We start from the raw sequence: 20,750 nt of genomic DNA on the forward strand, positions 1-20,750 counted from the left end.
TTCCGCCGCCGGGGAGCGGCCGCCGAATCTAGTTGCGCCGCAGCCCCTTCCCCCACCGCCAGCGCGGGGAAGGCTGATAGGCGGATTCGCCCCGAGGCTCCGGGACCCGCCCCTGACCCTGGCCACGCCCATCTCGGGGAGGTCAGCGTGCGGCGATTGGCGGCATGGAGGGGGCGGGGCTCCGGGAGGTGGACTGAGGGGGCCGGGCCCGGGACAGGACAAAAGCCGGGAAGGGGTAAAACCCTGCCCTGCCGGCCCGCTCTGGGTTTCCGCAGAGGCGGTGTCAGAAGCCAAAACATCTGGGTCCCAGCTGGGATTGCCAGTGTGTGCGCGTGAGCGTGACTGTGGCGTTCCCGGGTCATCGCCAGCCTACCTTGTCCTGCAGGTAACCGCAGGCTTCGAGGGGAGGCCCCAGGCCCTGGTTTTTAAGTAGAGGCTCTGAGTCTTGTCAGTGGCTGGAGTGGGAAAAAAGAAGGATCTTGGGTATGGTAGGGAGAACTTAGTGGCGAGTCCTGGTCGTAAGGCAGGGAAAATAATCCAGGTATTGGGCATGGGAAAAGAAAATGGGGATGAAGAAGGTGCTAGGTGCCTGGATGTGTTGAAGGCCCGCTCCTGGGCACGGGAGGGTGCATGCGGTGACAAATGGAAGGCCAGGTCTGCAACAGAGGAAAATCGGGCGGTCGGAGGATGCAGGGACGCGTGCAAGACAGTCTTGGGTTTAGGGGGAAGATAACGTGCGGCCTCTGGAACTGGAGGACTTGGGCCTGTGCATCGAACTCAGGCGGCTGGGACTGGCGGTGCGGCAGGCTGGGTGCGTCCGCACTTGGGGGCATGAAGAGGGGCGTTCGCTATGCCGTCCGGTGGGGGTCCGGGGCGGAGTGGGGGTGGAGGAGACCCAGACGCCGCCGGCAGCCTGAGTTCTGGGGGAGGCGTTCTCCCGCCGGCTCCCGGCGCCCGAGGGTTTAAAGATCTCCGCGGGAGAGGGAAGGGCGGGCGGGAAGACCTGGAAGGAGGAACTGAACCAGCTTTGGTTGCAGATCTCTTGCACAACGGCCACAAGGACTTGTCCAGGCCAGGAGGAGCTCGCTGGTCGCAGTGTCCCCTAAGGACGTGCACACCCCAAGACTAGCTAACGCACGACGAGCTTGGGACGCGCCCTCCAGCGTGTGCAAGCAGATACTTTATTTGGAAGGTGCCTGCGGACCTTTGCACCTCTGGATACACTCAGCACTGTACTTTAAACCAGATAGATAAACCTGGCTGCCTGGCCAGTAGTAAAAGCAGCTAAAAGGAGTGCTTTGTATGTTTTATTTTTCTCTTCCCTTTTTGTTTTATTTTAGGAGTTAAACCGGACTCAGCTGAGTCAGCAAGATTGCAAGGCGTTGGGGTGGTTAGAAGTTATAAAGGTGAGATTTGGCCATTTCTCTCCTTTGATGTGGCTACTTTGATACGGCAATGCGGCGTTTAATTGGTCTTGGAGGTTGTTGTAAGAGAACTAGGCAGGAATATTTCCAGCAATAAATTGCAACTGTTTCCTTGTTTCTTTCAGTCTAGAGTCTTCTCTGCAAGGGCCTGATTTTTGTTTGTTTGTTTGTTGGTCTGTTTGTTTTTGCTCAGGAATTAATGTAGTTCATGAAACTCAGCCAAAAAGAAAAATGTAGCTAAAAATTTAGGGTTGATGAAAATAAAACAAGGTGAGAAGCTCATGTTTCTTAAACTGCTATGTCTTAGTCCAAGTTTATTTTCTAGCATTACACAAGTGTGTCAGGAGATTGGAACCAATTGCTGCTTTCAGAATAAACAAACTGGCCCACTGGAAAAATCCTCCCTTTTGAAGTCGTTTCGATGGAGTCAGAAAATCTGAGGGACTAGTGTAGAAAGTGAATTCAATGGGGGCTAAAGCCCACCCCATGGAATTCAAATCTAGAAGAAATAAAATAGTATTCTACATTGTAGTAAGCCGGGATCTACAGTAAAGCTTCCCATTTTTTTAGTTAAAAGTGGTGGACATGTAATGGATGAGTACTGTAGAGAAAACCTGAAATGTTTCAGTTATGCATTATGAGATATAAAAAAAATTCCTGCCGAAAATGTGTCAATTGAGAAGAAAATAATTTAAAAAATGATCACTCAGTATTGAAATTTCAAGTATGATGTATGACTATTAACTGTATTTGCCAGCAAAAAAAAAAAGCCAAGTCATAACTCTTGCATAATACTATGTAGGAATAGTAGGAATACAGCCTTGGAAGTGTATCAAAACTAAGATAAGTTTGCAGCCTCATTTTGTTTTGTTTTAAATACAAGGACAGATGTGACAGTGGAATCAGCATGACTAAATCATGTACTTTAAGCTGTACTTTAAATTAGACTTGAAATTACAAATGGGAAGTCACTGACTCATTCACACCAGTTTGTTCACTTTTTTATTCTAGTTGAGTTCCAGATGGTTCCAGTAATGGTCTAAGGACCCTCCAAAATACTAATACGTAGGATCCTAGAGCTGCAAATTGGGAAGTGAAAATGGGCCTGGGGGTTAGGAGTATATCCTGGCTTCTCACAGGGAACTGAAGCTTACAGCCTACTTTTAAAATTTAAAGGCCAAATTACTTTAGCTCAACTTTTCAAGAGATACTGTTCACAAGCCTCTTACATAATAGTTTTTTTTAGTCAGTTCTCCTGACTTTTCCATATATCTTAAAAGAACAAAAGCAATCTGCAGTTACGTTGCTAGGGGGAAAAAAGTTTCCATCAGGGCATCGTGAAAGGAAACAGATAACCTGTAGCAGGCTCAGGGCCTCCTCTGCCTCGCAGGGATCGTGCATAGGACATGGCCTTTCTTAAAGCACTTTTTTTTCTAAAAAAGGCATTCTTTATTTCTCCCCCACCTCTTCTTAATGGAGGTACTGGGGATTGAACCCAGAACCTCCAGCATGCTAAGCACGCACTCTGCCACTGAGCTATTTCCCTCCCCTGACATGGCCTTTCTTTAAACCTCACCCAAAGGCTGCACCCCTTCCCTTTCTGGGAATCAGACTGATTTGTATTCACTACCCCCACATTCCAGGAAGATACCTTTTCCTAGGATAATCCCAGTTCCCTGTCCTACCCACTGACAGCCAGAAGAACAGTTTAGGAGTTGTGATACCAAGGACAGGACAGGGATATGCCCTGGGCAGTAGCCCTTCTGTATACAGATTTATCTAACTCAGAAATCAGTTTTTATTCCGTGTGACATTCCCAGTATCCACTATTGCCTCTAGGAATATATAGTTCCACTTTCATCTTTCATCTTTCACTTTTAAAAAGACTTAAAGTTTTCTTAAAGTGGGTCACTAGAACTTGTTGAATCTCCTCAAAGATAGTTATTTTAACCAAAACAGCCTCTTAAAAAGGGGAAGTAATAGCATACATTCTGCTCATCTTGAGGGCCCAGTAAAAGGAGGAGTTAGATAGAAGTGTTCAAATAAACATGATGTTGTGGAAATAATCTCACTTTATAAGAAACCAACATTCAAGACTGATGATTACATTATCAAGGGCATGTTTACAGGCTCAGGCTCCCTCACAGTCTAGCTGGATGGCCTTGGGAAAGCTTTTTTTTTCTTTTAGCAAAGTAGAATTGGGGGAAAAGTAGAATGGAAAAATAATTTCCATCTTATCAGGGTGAAATCACACAAGAAGCACGTAACACCATGCTTTATACAGAGAATGTGTTCAGTTCTAATGGTTAATGTAATCGTTATTAGCTTTTTATGTAATCGTGCTATTATGAATTGTTCTTTTAGAAGTCACCAAGTTGTATTTTGTTTTTACACTATAATGAAACAAATGACAAGATATGTGTCTTATGTTATTTTCTTCTTAAAGGTTTATTGAAATCAAAATGTCTCAAAAAATCCAAGGCGGTTCTGTGGTAGAGATGCAGGGGGATGAAATGACACGAATCATTTGGGAGCTGATTAAAGAGAAACTCCTCTTTCCCTATGTGGAATTGGACCTGCACAGGTAAATAACTCACTTTTCCAAGTAGCAAACTCAGAAAGCATCATCTATGTGATTTCAGGGTATAAGTGGCTTTTTTACATAGACACAGCTGTATATTGTGAATAAAGCTTTGGGGTGAGCTTATATGCAAATAAATATGTAACCAAACTCATGTGCCCGTGGTGCAGAAAGCCAAATTCTGACAGCATGTACTTATAGGAAAGTAAGGGTTTATCTGTAGGGCGCCAAGCAAGGGAGTGGGAGACAAGTCTCAGATCCACTCCAACTTGGTCTTTCAGTTAGGGGTGTTTTTAAAGGAGAAGAACCAAGAAGCTGGGGTTAACCTTCCTCTCGTGAACTTTCTGTGACATTTCAGAGGGTGGGCAGGTTGTCTCTGGTTTACACCCTCTGGGCAGGTGGTCCATGACTCTGGGGCCTGTTGGCTTATCTTGCCCTGGAGAAACAACCTGAGTTTGTGGTTAATGATGTTATCAACAACAGCAGTTTTAGTCATTACCAGTGTTGTCTACAATAACAATTTAGCCACCTGATTCTGGTTGATTAGCACAGGACTGAGGGCAGAGGAGACAAGCAAGGAATAAAGTTTTGGATGGACTGATTAATCATAAACTCAGTAAGGGAACTCCATTTTAGGGGGACTGGGTTTCAAATATATGTGCAAATGAATCTTTAATTTTAACATAATACTAGAAACACTGAGCTTGTCATTGTTCAGAAGAAAAGAATTATGATGGCAAGATTCTCAGGTCTTTCCAAGCCTCTATTTCCTGTGAAGGTTTTATCTGTGGCCAAGAATAGCACAAGGTATTATTTGTGGAAGGGGAAATAATAAGAATATACCCTCTATTAGTCGGTAAAGTGAATGTAGTTAACACAGTTTTGTACCTTCAAAAGGATAGAGTATTTTCTGTCACTCAGTGAACCTTTTTACCTTTTCATTCCTTGCCTTTTGCCCTTTTCACACAATTGTAGCACAGAAAGGATTCTTGAAGTTATGTAATACAATGCCCACCTTTCAGGAGAAGTTCCTTAAACCATTTGTGTCCTAGAGATTGGATCCTCTGCCCTGTGTGAAAAGTATTTGGAGACAGATACGAAAGTCTCTATGGAATTCTTTTATTTTTTTCCCCTGTGTTTTTCAGAAATTTGCTCATGCTCTTTGTACACTTGAACTAGGTAAAGCCAGAATTTTCACAAGGGTGTTGTGGCTGAAGACTGGCATGGTAAAATCTTCAACAACACATTTTAGCTAAACTATTGGCAACTGTAAGTGTGTTTGCCTTGACCCAGAGTTATTCCTCAGACTGTGTACTGGGGACCTATAACTTGTTTGGGTGGAGACATTTAATTCACATGTTGTCATTAGACACCCTTTTTAATTTATTCTAAACAGTCATCACACCTAGAAGGCAAAGAGTCACTGGCTAGAGACTAAAGAATTTTTGGAGACTTAAACAAGTTTAAGTTGTTCCAAAATTGCTGTTATTATTACATGATTGGTTCTTTTTGAGGGGAGTGGAGCGATTCATTTGCTTTATTTCCTGTTAGCTAGACAGTGATCCAGGCCATTTATCCATCCTTTTCTCCTAGAAATGTTAAGAAGAGAAGCAAAAAATTCACTAATTTGCTGGCAGGTTTCTTCTGATGAAGAATGTTTCCTATGAACATGAATACTGCGGACCACACTGCTTGTCTGAGTTAGGAGTAGACATTTGTAGATATTCAGCACTTCCTAAGCCATAAGATAAGAGAGTTGCTGGCTTTGTTAATGTCAATGAAAAAATTAATCAGTAGTTATCTAAGAAAGAAATGGAAAATTTTATTCATCCCAACCTGAGGATTATAACCCAGGGAGACAGTCTCAGAAAGCTCAAGAGGTCAAAGTGCACAACAAAAACTTACAAGTTTTTGAGACGACATATTGACAGTGTACATGGTCCACATCTTAACGTACAAAGCGAGTAGTGGGTCCTCATGACCCCTTATAAGATGAAGAAGGAAGGTTATCTCCGAAGGAGGTCTGGTTAACACAGATGCACAGTACACTCTCCAGGGGAGGAAGGAAGCCCAAACGGTCAAAGCAATTTGGAATTATTTTTATTTGGAAATACATCGTGAGATCATATTCCCTTTTACTTTCCATCACGAGTTGGGAAATCTAAGGGAAGGAAAATACAAGAACTGAAAAGAGAAATCTAGAGGCTTAATGAGTTCAGCAAGTTTTGAAAGCTGAAAAAATTTGAAAAGCTTTTAAAGCCTTGGAGAACAAAATAAACTGTTTCACTACTGTTTTGTTTTTCCTGCTTTTAACTATCACATGCTTTAAGTGAAGCTTTACAGTCCTTTTCTATGCTCTGTGGGCAACCAGCATTCTTTCCTGCTCTGAATAAGCCACAGTCTGGGTATTGGTGTATAGTAAGCTCTAACTCACTGGGGTATATAAAACCGTTGCTGGATTTCATTTCTTATGCAGGCTTGTTTCCAGAGGAAGAAGACTTGCCTAAGATTTAGGGAAAGGTTCATCAGTCGACTAACTGGCATTAATAAATGAGTCATTAGCATTTCTGCACTGTCTTACCTGTAACTCCCACCACTTTAATGCCAAAATACAAGAAATGCTGTAAACTCTTTGACCCCTTTATTTTTAGAGCACAATATTCACTACGGGAAAAATAACGCTTCGGCTTGCATTTTTACACTAACTAGGTAGAAGGAAGTCTGCAGAAAGAATGCTGGTGTGCTGTTACTGCCTCTCTGGTGAAGAGCAGGCAAAGGGGGCAGAGCGTAGTGGTTTTCACTGAGGTTCCTTCTGGACTGCTTCCCAAGAGGCTTAATGGTTCAGCAGGTCTCCCAACACAGGGAGGCGTGGCCCTGTAGTCCAGACTTCCTTGGTGCTCTTTTTCTGATGGCAGCCACCTTCTGTGTCTCCAGTATACTCATGCTGAAAGTTGGCAGATTTGGGTGTATTTGGAGCCTCCACTTTCCACAGCGAAGGGCCTGCATGCCATCACCATGCATAGACCGGTACATGGTGATAGACCGGGGACACCCTCAGTCACCTGTCAGTTTGTCTAAAGAGTTACGCTTACAATTTTTTCCTCCCAGCTACGATTTAAGTATAGAGAATCGTGATGCCACCAATGACCAGGTCACCAGGGACGCTGCAGAAGCTATAAAGAAGTACAACGTTGGTGTCAAGTGTGCCACCATCACCCCTGATGAGAAGAGGGTGGAGGAGTTCAAGTTGAAACAAATGTGGAAATCTCCAAATGGCACCATCCGAAATATCCTGGGTGGCACTGTCTTCAGGGAAGCTATTATCTGTAAAAATATCCCCCGGCTTGTAAGCGGGTGGGTAAAACCAATCATCATAGGTCGTCATGCTTATGGGGATCAAGTAAGTGATGTTGGCATAACTTGATTTTCATATTCTTCTTTCATGGCCCTTGACTGCCCAGCAATTCTGATTTATATGTGTTTTATGTGTAATGGTGTCTACTGCCATTAAGCGAGGTACAAAATTGAGCAATGAATATATATACATTTAGATAGAAGTAAATACAGATAAACTCATAGGTAGGTACCTGCCTCAACACAAATGATTTTTTTTCAGACATGTTTTTTCTTCCTTTATCTTTTTATTAGGTTAAACCATATGATATAGACATTTTCATATAGATAATTTCTTGTGGTTCAAACAAATCAGTGGTTCTCAACCCTGGCTATATAATAGGATCTCTTTACAGGTTTTTTTGGTGTTTTGTTTTGTTTTGCTTTAAAAAAAATTCATCTTCATTCCAGTGCCCAAGCCCCACCCTACAACAGCTAAATCTGAATTCCATGGGTTCAGGCATCCTAAAGCTCCCCGGGTGATTCCAATGTACAGCCAGAGTTGAGAACTACCAAAGATTATATTACACATGATCATTTCCAGCATAAAAGGGAAAACTGATTCAGTAGTTGAAAACAGTCTCTTTTAAAACATTTCTTCCCTCCTTGGGGAAAAAAAAAAGCAGAGTTTCTGTACAAGTGGGCTCATTGCCAATTTAAACAGAAGAGCCACCAACTAAACAAAATAAAAATTCTGTGTTGAAACTTAAGTTTCAGACTTTCATAGAAAGCTGCTTCTTCTGTCTTTAAAAAGCTTTGAAAATAAGAGTCCCTGATGCTGACACCCAGAGGCTTTGATGTAGCCATCCTTAAAAAAAGTGTGGCCGGGGCAGATGACTCTGTCTCGGGCACAGGGTCATTGGGTCAGTCCTGAGGGGTGGCTCCCTTTGTTCTCTCGTGGGGCTCAAACTGTGGCCAGTCCCTTCAGATACCTCCCAAGAGCCCCAGGAGAGAGAATGTAGACAGGAGAGCTACAAACTCGCTAATCCTGGGGACTCTGCTTGACTTGGTGTCTTTTCTTGTCCTTTTCCTTTTTTACTATTTTGGCATCAGTCACTTGGAAGAATGGTCATCCTATTTATTAAAGTCCAGATTGAAAATATCAAACCTCAGGTGGACTCACTAATGACTTACGTGTGTACAAACCTCTAGAAAGCATTTATGGTGTTTTGGTGCCTCAGTTTCTTCCTTTTGAGAAATGAGAAGAAATTACCACCCACAGTAAAGGACTTTATATGTCAGAAGTGTTCTGCATAAAGTAGATACTTAATCTGTATGGTTATCTGTCAGCTCTTTTACCAGCTGCCATTAGTATTATTCTACACAAACATAAACAGATTGTATGGCTGGCATCTGCTGGTGCCTGGCTCTGAAAGAATTCTAATCTAAGCCATTGAAGAAGGTACAAGGCAGTGAAGATATACCAATGCCTAGCATGGGCTGAGCATTAGTAGCGATGATAACCGTGAGGAGTCTGAGCTCTGAAGACAGAGCTAAGGTCCAGTTCCCGATTCTTTTCACCCTAGATGGGTTATCTCCACTACATCACAGTTCCTTCCTTGTAAGATTGATGTAAGGATCAAATGAGGTACTGAGGGATACAAGTTAATCATTTAAAGTGTCTGTCATCTAGTGAGGACTAGGCAGCAGGGCTGTCATCATCGTCTTCAGAGCTACAACTAGCATGTTATCATCCCCCTCCAGGAAGACTTCCTTGACCTCCAGTTTGTGGTCATTTCTCTTCCTCCGTTTTCCGATAGCGTTTTTTATCTACGCCTCCTTTGACGACTGATGGCTCTTAACGTTGCTTCTTACTTTTCTACGTCTTTCCTAGGTTGTAAGCTTTGTCAGGGGAAATACTTTATATTATTCTCTCTCATCCTCTATCTCTGTTCAGAAAACTGCCCCATACCAGGTAGATGCCTAGTAAATACTGATTTCTAATGTGTACTGCCACTAGCGAGCTCTGGGAACTCTCTGGATCTCTATTTCCATCTCTAAAATAAAAGAAGGTTGAGCTACAGTACCCTGTTTTCTCTATGTCTTCCAGCTCTATATTCCATGATTTTTATTCCTTCCTTGTAATTCTTGTTTGGACAGGTTTTAAAATTTTTTTCTTTATACCTTTTTTTCCTTCTACACAGTACAGAGCAACCGATTTTGTTGTTCCTGGGCCTGGAAAAGTAGAGATATCCTACACGCCAAGCGATGGGTCCCCCAAAATGACATACCTGGTACATAACTTCACAGGTATGTATACATCCACCATGAGCTATGTCTTTCTTTTTTTTTTTAACGGATCATTTAGACAACATTATTACTGGTTTTTTAAGGTTAGTTGTGTGACTGCCTAGAAATACAACCTGAACCTACAACATTTCCATAGGACTCAAAATCTAACATAAAAAAGTACCTGGCGTCCTGTGTTATTGATAAAGGCACAAAAGGAATTAGCTACTTAATTGGAAGTGCATATAGATAATTGGAAATACAAGTAGATAATTATTCATCTCTCTTAAAACATAGAGGGAAGATTGCCAGGAATCTGTTTTGTGCGAATTATATAAATTAAACATTAATAACCCCAAATCACCTGTCAGGTAATCCTGCCCTTTGCTCTGGCAGGGTTCGTATTTGAAAATGACTATGCTGTGTATTTGCTGAAGTTTCCTTGTTCTTCTGAGGATTTAGTCTGTGAAAGTTGAATGTTTGTTTTCTGCCTTTTCCTTCCCACCATCCTGCTACTTCTAAGGTCCTTTGTGGCAAATCTCACCCAACAGTTGTTGAAAGAACAGAGGACCCTCTTTCTCCACTGTTAGTAAAGTTGTTAAAAGCACTCAAACAAACAAAAACTCAAAACTCACCTAGGTTTTGTTTTCCTTACCTCTTCTAAATAATAATCACCTTAATGGAATCTCGTTCTGCCAGTTTCAGCGCCTTTCACATCCTGAGCCCAGGCTGACCCTGGGCAGTGGCACAGATTTAAGTCCTATCTTGTAGTAATAACAAAGTTCAAGCAATTAGGAGTTGTGAAACACCAGTGATTACATATACCATAATTATTTCTACCAATGACAGACCGAACTTTCAGTATCCTCTAGGAAATCACAAGAATTTTCATTTAATATTTGAAAAGCAAAGTTTTCTCAATGGCTGAGGATTGAGTGCACGCTTAGAGTTTAAAATACATGTTTGAAATTTTTATAATATGACAAGAGAGTTTAAAAATGATTCACCCCTTCTTGAGTGTATTTCTCGTTCATATCAGTAGTTTTTGGTATTTCAGTATCTTCAGGATCCTAAATACCATGTTTTTCTCATTTATATTGCCCTTTCAAAACAAGTTAGAATATCCTTACCTAGAACTGACTTTCCTCCAATTATGTCTCTTGGGAACTCATGGAGTATTCAAGTTGGAGGCCTGGCTGGGACTTTTTGAAGCCTGGACTCAGACCTGAGAGCTGGGAATTGGGTGTTCTGGTGGTGGCGGATGGATTTAGACCGGTTACTAGTATACCCTATTTATCTTCTTCCTATTTTGTCTTATCGATGTTCCCCCATCACAGAGAGTGGTGGTGTTGCCATGGGGATGTACAATCAAGATAAGTCAATCGAAGATTTTGCACACAGTTCTTTCCAGATGGCTCTGTCTAAGGGCTGGCCTTTGTATCTGAGCACCAAAAATACTATTCTGAAGAAATATGATGGACGCTTTAAAGATATCTTTCAGGAGATATATGACAAGTAATTACAGTTCTTTTTCTTTTTCTTATTTTTCTTACTATTTTTTCTTTTTCTTTTTTCTCATGTAAGCTGGCCTTTATATATAGTAAAGAATTTCCATCCTTATCCCTTTGATTCTGGGACAAATTGAGTGAAAACGATTGCTGTCCCATTAAGGTAGGGGCAAAACTGAGATTTAACAGGAGTGAAACAAAGCTCTTGAGTTGCTTTTAGATGGGAAATGTGTTCTCAGATGAGGGTCCTGCATTTTTTTTTCAGAGCCAGAGTTTAATATTTGAGTAAAGGTACCCTGTTAGTGATGGGAAGTTCCAATTTTTCAAACGTGTGTTTCTGGGTTGGGCCCATTTCCATTCTTTCTGAAGTCCATTGTTACAATTTAAAGCTCTGCTTTAGTGGAGTCATTTGAACTTAAGTCTATGCTTATAACAACCTTGGGATCAACGTCACATGAGCACTTGTGAACCTTTAAGATGGCACCCCTCCCTTTGAGGTGCCAGGGCTCGGATTTTAGGTATCTTTCCTCGGGTGTTTTAATTCCTCTTTCCACTACCTGTCTATACCAAACCTAGAAGTTGTCCCAGTTTCCTAAATGATATCGAGCAGTAAAACGGTCTTTGCCCTATTACCTTCCTAAAGTAAGCTTAATCTCAAGAATCTGATCAATAGTGTATTAAAAACTGTAAAAGTAGTATTTGGAACACTCTTCTATCTTGCTTAATCCTCACATGTCTGCAGAGTGGGTGAAATCGCGCTACAGATGGGAAATTGGGGTTTCACAACTAAAAGCTGACTGAGCAGGGATTTGAGCCCCTGCCTGTCAGATCGCTGAATTTGTGTTGCTTCTATTAAAAAGTGCTGCTTCCAGCCCCACCCCCGCCCCTCTGGAGGGCAGATGATGTCCCAGCAAAACCAGTTTTCTTTGTTTATTGTTCTCCTTTCTTTCTTGTTTCTTAGGCAGTACAAATCCCGATTTGAAGCTCAGAGTATCTGGTATGAGCACCGGCTCATCGATGACATGGTGGCCCAAGCCCTAAAATCGGAGGGCGGCTTCATCTGGGCCTGTAAGAACTATGATGGTGATGTGCAGTCCGACTCGGTGGCCCAAGGTGAGGAGCCGGAGGACCAAGGAGGGGGGCTTGGCCTGCAGCAGACAGGTCACACCTCGCTAGCTCTCCTTGTGGGAAGGGGGATTCTGTGGCCCTTTGTTTGTAAAAACATGAAATGCTAGCACCACAAGGCATCCAGGTGCATCTGCTCAGCTGGCAAATAAGAAAATTGAGCTCAGACTGGGTCACTTCTCTCAAGAAGTCAAGAGGCTTCTCTCAGGGTCCCGCAGTGGGTTGAGACTACTGGCTGCAGTGTCAGATGTTAACATAGTTTATGTCTCAGACCTTTTCCCCAGTTGAAGTTTCACTGCCTCCAACAGGCAGGCCAACTGCCTGATCTGAAAATCGCTCTCTTTTCCCTGCAGACTCGGGCAAGGAGGGGCCAGGGTTGTCTTGTAACCAAGGGGGCTTCCTCCAAGAGCCCATTCATCTGGTGACAGCTACTAATCATGCCCCTTCTGCCAGCCTTGACGGCTGTTCTTGGTAGTACCATTTAGAACACGTGTGTTTACCGCTTAGCTTTAAATACAAGGAACTGGGCAAAGAAGCCCTGTGCTGTTCACAGAAATTCCAGGAACCCTGGGCTTCATGCCAGAGAAATGCTCCCCTCCCTGCTTTCCTCACACCAAGTTGCTCTTCAGCTTCAGTTACCCAGGGCAGCTATGTACACGTGAATCTCTTCAGTGACTGTGTTCTCTTTAATTATGCTTGCTTTTCCCCAGGGAGTAGTACTTTTTCTTTCTCTTATGAAAGTTAATCATCTCCTATTTGTCCGGAAATCAGTAGATAAACCGGTTAAAGATAACTTTCATGTCAGATAAATGAGTTACAACTCCCTTTACCCTCCTCCTGTTTCTCTAAATCCTCACAGTCATTTGGACTGAATGCAGTAGAGGAAAGAGTGTTGCTTTGTGGTGATTCCGTGGTGGGTAAGGAAAACTATTCCTTGTAATCAGAGTTCATGGAAAGGGACCCAAATCATTCATTCCGTTGTTTCTAAATGTTGCTATGCAACAGCAAGAGAGTCATCTCAAATGTAATTGTCAAGTTATAGAGGCTTAAAGGACTTCAGAGAAGGAGTTCTCAAGCGCAGAGTTCAGTGGTGCACTGATAAGATACCTGGCTCTGTGTCTGGGCAGCGCCTGTAGATAAATGTGACCTCAAAGTAGTTAAGCAAACTAAAAAGCACCAGAGCTGTCCTTACATTCGTCCTTCTCCAGAAGCACAAACTACTTTGGACTCACACTAAACATTTAATTTATGTCCTCTATTTTGACAGTGGTACCAACTAGTGTCTCCTAATATTAATAGATAGATTCACTACGGATGTGGCCCTGAATGTCTCCAATCAATAAATATTTTAGACACTACTAAAGCCTCATACCAACATGATGATATGAAAGGAGCGACTAATTCAGTGTAGAAATTTCTAACTATACTCAAAAATGAGTCCAAAAAAGTGTTTATTTACTTTCAAATCAAAAAAAAAAAAAAAAAAAAGAAGAGCAGCCTATTATAAATTTGCATTATTAACTCCATAGCTGCTCATGGGAGATAGCAAAAATGGAGAAAAGTGTTCTTTGCATTTGAGTGTAAAAGAATGAATGAAAGAAGAAAAATGAATTAAAACTTAAAAGTTTTAATGTGACTTAAAAGTTGTAATGTGGTTCTCTGACTAGGAAACCACAGAATAGAATGGTTCTGGTGGGACTGTGAGAGTGAGCAGGGGCGAGTGGGGGGTTCTTTGATCCATCCCATTCTGTTTTTAACTGGCTTTTTCTTCCCAGTCCCAAGAGAGCCCAGGTGCAGCTTGATGGCAACTCATTAATCTTTATTTTCACAGTACAGGAGAGCATCTGCACATGAGAATAACAGTAACATATTGAACTCTTACTCAGTGGTTACTATTCTAAAGAATATGAATATGCATTTTTTCATATATATTCTTGGATATATGCATAGTCATCTAATTCTCATAACAGCCCTATGAAGGAAGTGTTTTTATTATTCCCATTTTACAGGTAAGAGAACTGAGCCACACTAGCAAGGGAGTCATGGGACTAGGGTGGAATGCAGGTGGTCAGACCATGGGCCCCTCTTCATGGAGCAGGTGCCTCTGAGGTAGATAAGTGAGGAAAATGCACAGTGTTTTCTGAAAGGCAGAATTATTATTGGTGCCTCCTTATGCTCCTGTATATTTTGTCCCCGAGATCCGACAAGATTAAGTCATTTTCTCTCATCCCTGAGACCCAGTGCTCCTCGTGCAGTGGGCTTCAATGCTTCGTGTTCTGCCGCCTACAGGTTATGGTTCTCTTGGCATGATGACCAGTGTGCTGGTTTGTCCAGATGGCAAGACAGTGGAAGCAGAAGCTGCCCATGGGACTGTAACACGTCACTACCGTATGTACCAGAAAGGACAGGAGACATCCACCAATCCCATTGGTAAGATAATGTTTACTGCTACATTGATTTCCAACCAGAGGGTAGAGATCTCCAAAGGGATTCAGACGTGTTCCTTTGGCTGCCTAATCCATTGTGTATAAAATCATCACCAAACAACAGATTTGTTGTACTCATAAGAGCTATGTTAATATGTTTTTTAAAACATACAGAATATATGCTTCTTCATTTTGTGGGAGAATATACATTACAGAGAAGGATGTTATCAACAATCATGCTTTTCCTCCGTTGCAGTGAAATGTCGTATGTGGCTAAGACTCTGCAGCCCCATTGATGGATTCTTCTAACCAGGGTTCAAGGATAGCACTTTAGAAACAGATCACAGCCTAGAAAGAGGAGAGACCAATACAGGCAAGAAACAGAAGAAATTTTGACCTTTCCCAAATTAGTAAACGCCTTAAGCTTCACATACTACTATGTGAATATGTGCTTTTTTAAAGCTCTAACAAAATCCAAAACATTTCCTCTACAAAAATGCAGATTTTTTTTTTAAAGTTTCTATTTGGTAAAATATTTCCAACTCTTCTAAAACTTATAGCCCATATGGATAGCATCCAGTGTAGTCAGTCGCCTAAACAAACAAACAAACAAAACTGTTCTATTTTTGGGAACTGAAACAGGAGTATTTCTAACCAGTATGACTAAAGTGTGCTTTCTTTTTTAATCCCTCTCGTTTAGCTTCCATTTTTGCCTGGACCAGAGGCTTAGCCCACAGAGCTAAGCTTGATAACAATAAAGAGCTCAGCTTCTTTGCAAAGGCTTTGGAAGAAGTCTGTATTGAGACCATTGAGGCTGGCTTCATGACCAAGGACTTGGCTGCTTGTATTAAAGGTTTACCCAAGTAAGTCTAAAATGCCCTAAGCTCTGTGGTCAAATTACCATTTATCCTCACTGGGCTCAGAACATCAAGTGCTTTTTGGAGTTACATGAATTGTTATTTGTCATCTGGTCCAGGGCTCAGCAGATATTATCTGTGAATTGTCAGATAATAAACATTTCAGGTTTTGTGGAACATACAGCAACTATGGAACTTTTCCTCTGTAGCCGGAAAGCAGTCTTAGGTGATACAGAAGCTAATGTGTGTGGCAGCGTTCCAGTCGAACTCTTATGTACAGACCCAGGCTGCAGCCTGGACTGGGTTCAGGGGCCAAGGTATAATTTGCTCACCCCTGATCTAACTGGCAATCAATTGGAGAGACAAGGTTCTGCTTAATTTAACAAGAAAATTATAGACAGAAACAAATGGACCCCCAAGGCTATTTTATTCCACCCTTTTATTTTCTTTAATTTACGGATAAGAAAAGTAAGCAGTACAAGTATGAGATGTCCTGTTGCTCATAGTCCCTTCCTTAGTATCTATAGCCAGTAGTCAGATACTCGAGGACACATGTATTGGCCCGGACTTTTCTAAGAACATGGTGGCCCACATCCCAGCTGGATTAGCTGCTGATCAGGGATTCCTCCCTCAAAGTTAGAGTTGGCTACTATGACTCAAGGAACAATACTAAAATCTAACATCAATCCCATGTCCCAACCGTGTGTCCTCAGAAACCTCCATTAGGGTCAGTACACCTCAGTAATAGGGATATACTCAGTTACTACATCTTTCTTATCTTAAATTTCCAGCAAGAATACAGTGTTTGAAATGTTCCTATTGGGGTGTTACCTTTAAGCCTATTTGAATAGGAGCCTGTCGGCAGGATTATGAAGGCCTATCCATTGTCTTTTGTTTTTTAAGTAAGACAAAGGTAGAAATAAGAGCACTACAACTTTTTTTGAAGACATGTGACAGTTTGTGGGGATGTATGTAAAGCATGACCATACCCTGGATAGGTTTTGTTATTTTTAAGGAGGTACAAGAAATGGGCTGATTTCAGTCTCCCAGGCATTAGTCTGAACTGAAGCTCTGGGGTCGTTTCACCCTCAAAGCTACAAGGCCAGGAACCTCCTGTGAATGTGTGTGTGCCCAGCCTCTACTGCAGACTGCCCGTAGCCTGGGTCAGCCCCGAGGACCTGGAGCACAGTCATCGGCCATCAGCTTGTAGCTTGTTAACATTCATCAGTTTTCTTCTAGAAATAAGTAGAACACTACTTGAGGTAGCATCTCTAGGACTTTTCCTATCAGATCAGAGACAAACTAAATTTCCTTCTTTTCTTTTTCGCCTATTAGTGTGCAGCGTTCTGACTACTTGAATACATTTGAGTTCCTGGACAAACTCGGAGAAAACTTGAAGATAAAACTAGCTCAGGCCAAACTGTAAGGGCATTCCTAGGCTTGGGAGGCTAAGTGGGGTTTTTTTTGGTAACTAGTTCCACTGGTTTACATTTCTCTGTATAACACTCAAGGGCAAAGGCAAAATCAATTTTGTAATTTCTTTAGAAGCCAGAGTTTATCTTTTCTATAAGTTTACAGCCTTTTTCTTATCCGTACAGTTATGCCACCTTTGTGAATGTGGCAGGGAACTTTTTTTTAATTTGATTTTCTTTTCTACTAGTAGTCTAGGAATTACTTTTAGTGTCCATTTGTACTCACTGTCACTTTTTCTCATGTTCTGATATAAATGACCAAAATGAGGAGTGCTTGAAAGGGTAAACTATAGCCATGGTATGATTCCCGAAAATTGTGTAAAGTAGAAATTCATTCCCTTCCCCACTTCCCATGGCCTGTGCAACTGGGTGGGTTTGATGTAACGGATGTCTCACTACGGAAGGTTAGAGCTGTATGTTAAACTTGCACGTGATTTGGAATGAAAAGCATGGCTGTAACTAAAATGTCTTGAAGACACAGTCATTTCTATAAAGAGCTCTAGTTGAATGTTTCAAAAATACTAAATATTTTCGAGCTCACTGAAGAAGCCAGAATAGAAACTACCTAGGAGTTTGTCCTCTGTGTTTGCCTCCTCCTCCTGGCCTTGTGTGGCCTGAGTATGATGCTCCGCTGAACAGCACATTTCATCCAAGTGCAATACTACAAGCCGCACCTTTTTTGCACTTCTGCTGTCCTGTTTTATTTCTTTTATATAAATGGGATTTTTCAGAAGTTGATTGTAAACACTATTCTAGTCCTGTTCTTCATCTAAACTCAGTTTTAATTAAAATTAAGTGCTAATGACTAGTCTTCTGAGTTTTTATTTATGGAGTGTACTTCAGTTGCCAGGCACCATCCTAGGTCCTAGTAAAAAGTCTGCCCTCAGGCAGTTTCTGTGGGGAAAATGGATAAGTAAACAGTGAGATAGAGGTTCTACAGAGAAAGGGAAAGAGGACCAAAGATAGAACAAAAGGGGTGATTATGAAATATTAGGGGATCGACTGTGCATATGCTAAGGAGTTTAGGTATTGGCATATAAGTTAATAGGGAGCCAGTGAAGATGTAAGAAGGGAAGGGGCACATGATCATATTTTCATTTAAAAAGATTGCACCCTGAGCAGCTTTTAGGAAGAATAGGTAGTAGTAGAGTGAGGCAGGGAGTGGTGAGCACAGTTGAGGAAGACAAATTACAAGAGTATTGTCCTGAGGGTGGGAAATGATGATCTCCACTGCGACGATGACACTGCGAGTGGAGAAAACAGGATGGATCCTGAGGAAAGAAAGTTGAATGGATGGGGACTGGTGGGGCCCAGGAGATGTGGGGGTTGAAGTGCTTCCCCAAATTTCTGACTCCACACCTAGAGAAAGGCTCATCCACATCCCAGCATCATCAGTGTATTTGGGGGAAGGAAATTGAGGCTTGAGAGGAGATTTGATCAAGCTGACACATCACATCAGCGGCCATTTTGGCCTGGAGTCCGGGAATCCGTATAGCTGAGTTAGCGCTCCTTCTACTATACCTGCACATGTTCCAGTTTGGGTGGAAGGAGAAAGCATCCCATGAAACAAAATGATGGCATTGGATTGGTTGACCTTGAACAGTCCCTCCAGCACTCATACGTCCTGGGAGTCCATCAGATGAGTTTTTGTGGCACCAAACCCCACTCAGAACAATGTCTTATCAGGATCAGCATTTGGCCAAGAACCAGTTAATGGTCTAAAATAATCAGCAAATGAACAGATGTTGACTAATACAACCAGCAGCTAATGGTTTATTTTGTAACAGCTAGAGGATTGGAATTATTTATCTGGAAAATGCTGCTTAGCATAACATTGAAGGCAGCAGTACAGAGAAGATGGGAGTTCAAAGTTCTCTAAACTGCAAATACTGTTTCTTAAGTGTGATTTTTAACTGAAAATACTTAAAATTTAATCTTAACAATTAGAATCACAGCTCCCTGTATTCTTGCCTGATCCAATCTTTTTGAGACACTTCTGACAAGTGATTTCCCATCCTCCATTTGAGTATTTCCCCCAAATTAAGGGTCTTGTCACTTCCTGTTAAGAAGGAGATAAGATTAGAAAGCAATATAAAAAATATTAAGGAAGACAATATTTATATAAATACTGATAAAAGTGCTGTACTTTTATCACCTCTCTAATATTTTGTTTCATGGTCCTTATTTTTAATATTAGGGAGAATATAGCATCCAAACTGCTAATTCTTCTGGGACAAGAAATTTGAACAACTCAGAATTTGGTTGGTTTCTCAGACTTGGAAATAGGTGAATTTTGCAGACATCGTAACACTCTTTGTAATTTTTAATCTTGATATTGCAAATTTACAGAAAAATTATGAGAGTAGCATGAGGAAATCCCATAATCCTTTACCAAATTTTTACTTTCATACCATTTTTTACTTCATTCTCTCTTTTCCTCTCTCCATATACACACACTTTTTTTTTTTTTTTTGAACCATTTCAAAGTAATTTAAAGACAGTATTTTGGTAAGTTTCTTTACTGGTATACTGGGAATGACGTTCAGAACCTATTTGGAGTTAACTTGGGTCTATTCTCCATGAAGACATTCTTCAAATGTCCTAAACTATGGCAACTTAAGCAACATCTTTATCTGTACAATAAGCGCTTTAATCCTTGCCCTTTTGCACAGTTGTGACTAACTTAACTGGTTCAGTGATATGGGTTCTATTTCCTCAGACAATTACTAGAAAAGTATCAGGCTGATTCACAAACTCCCAGCTGAGCACAAGAGGAGATTAAAGACACATCAGAGGATGGAATTTTCCTGCTCACCCTAATTCTCTGTTTTGAGAAGTGGTTTGAGCTCACACCTTTCTCAGAGTCTTCAGCAATGGATTCATTAGTGATTTTGTATGTAGAAGTGGTATTCAAGTCTTATCATTTGCATTGTGCATGAGACATTAACCCGTTTGGATTCTTAACTACATATGGAATGCTTTCATTGCTTCCTGTAAGAAACAAGACAGAATGTGATGCCTTCTCAGAGTCAAGAAGACATAATAAGCCTTTCCACTTGAAACAGTTTGCAGGTGGTTATTGTAATAATAGAAAGTGTCAGTCACCCTTGAGGAATAGCAGGCCACTAACTATTTGGCCTATAAATAGCAAAATAGAGATCAAGTCAATGGTTTATCTTTTATGTAGTTAATACCATGTGTTTCTTTAATATAAATGTCGTGTTCAAAGTCACTGATCAAAAATATAAAGCCTGCTATAACTGGGAAGTAATCTGATCTTGCAATAAGTGTTATCATACCCCATTAAGAAGGATCTGTCAACAGCCAATGGCAAGGAGAAAATCTTGAAAGCAGCAAGAAGCCACTTACGTATAAATGATCCTCTATAAAATTAACAGCTAATTTCTCATCAGTAACCATGGAATCCAAAAGGTGGTGGAATGATATACTTAAAGTGCTGGGGATGAAAAAATAGCCGAGACACACTTGAGAATAGTTGAAGCCAGGTGTAAGAATGGCCTAGCACTGGAATGATTTCTGATGATATTTAGATCACTTTTGAATTCCCTTTCTTACTACCAGGATCTGTTCAACCTAAAGATATGTCAATGAATGTGTCCCAGGCTAACATCCAACATCTTATTGGTGTCAGCCAAACATTATTTTCCTGATCTGTTGTATAAAAAAAGTTTGGATTTCTAACAACTTCTAAAAAGCCTAACAACTATTAGCTCT

General features: G+C 41.3%; 1 protein-coding gene across 1 annotated transcript; it reads left to right on the forward strand.

The window, feature by feature from the left end:
* The first annotated feature begins 217 nt into the window (after window positions 1-217).
* Window positions 218-17,820, forward strand: IDH1 (isocitrate dehydrogenase (NADP(+)) 1). The gene is made up of 10 exons (XM_010960087.3): window positions 218-385; window positions 1,341-1,406; window positions 3,871-4,008; window positions 7,114-7,405; window positions 9,543-9,648; window positions 10,965-11,142; window positions 12,097-12,248; window positions 14,550-14,690; window positions 15,387-15,549; window positions 16,879-17,820. The coding sequence occupies exons 3-10, from the start codon at window positions 3,887-3,889 to the stop codon at window positions 16,967-16,969; spliced, it is 1,245 nt and encodes a 414-aa protein (XP_010958389.3). The 5' UTR covers window positions 218-385; window positions 1,341-1,406; window positions 3,871-3,886; the 3' UTR covers window positions 16,970-17,820.
* The last annotated feature ends 2,930 nt before the right edge of the window (window positions 17,821-20,750 follow it).

This window comes from Camelus bactrianus, chromosome 5 (assembly GCF_048773025.1).
Source record: "Camelus bactrianus isolate YW-2024 breed Bactrian camel chromosome 5, ASM4877302v1, whole genome shotgun sequence".
Lineage (NCBI taxonomy): Eukaryota > Metazoa > Chordata > Mammalia > Artiodactyla > Camelidae > Camelus > Camelus bactrianus.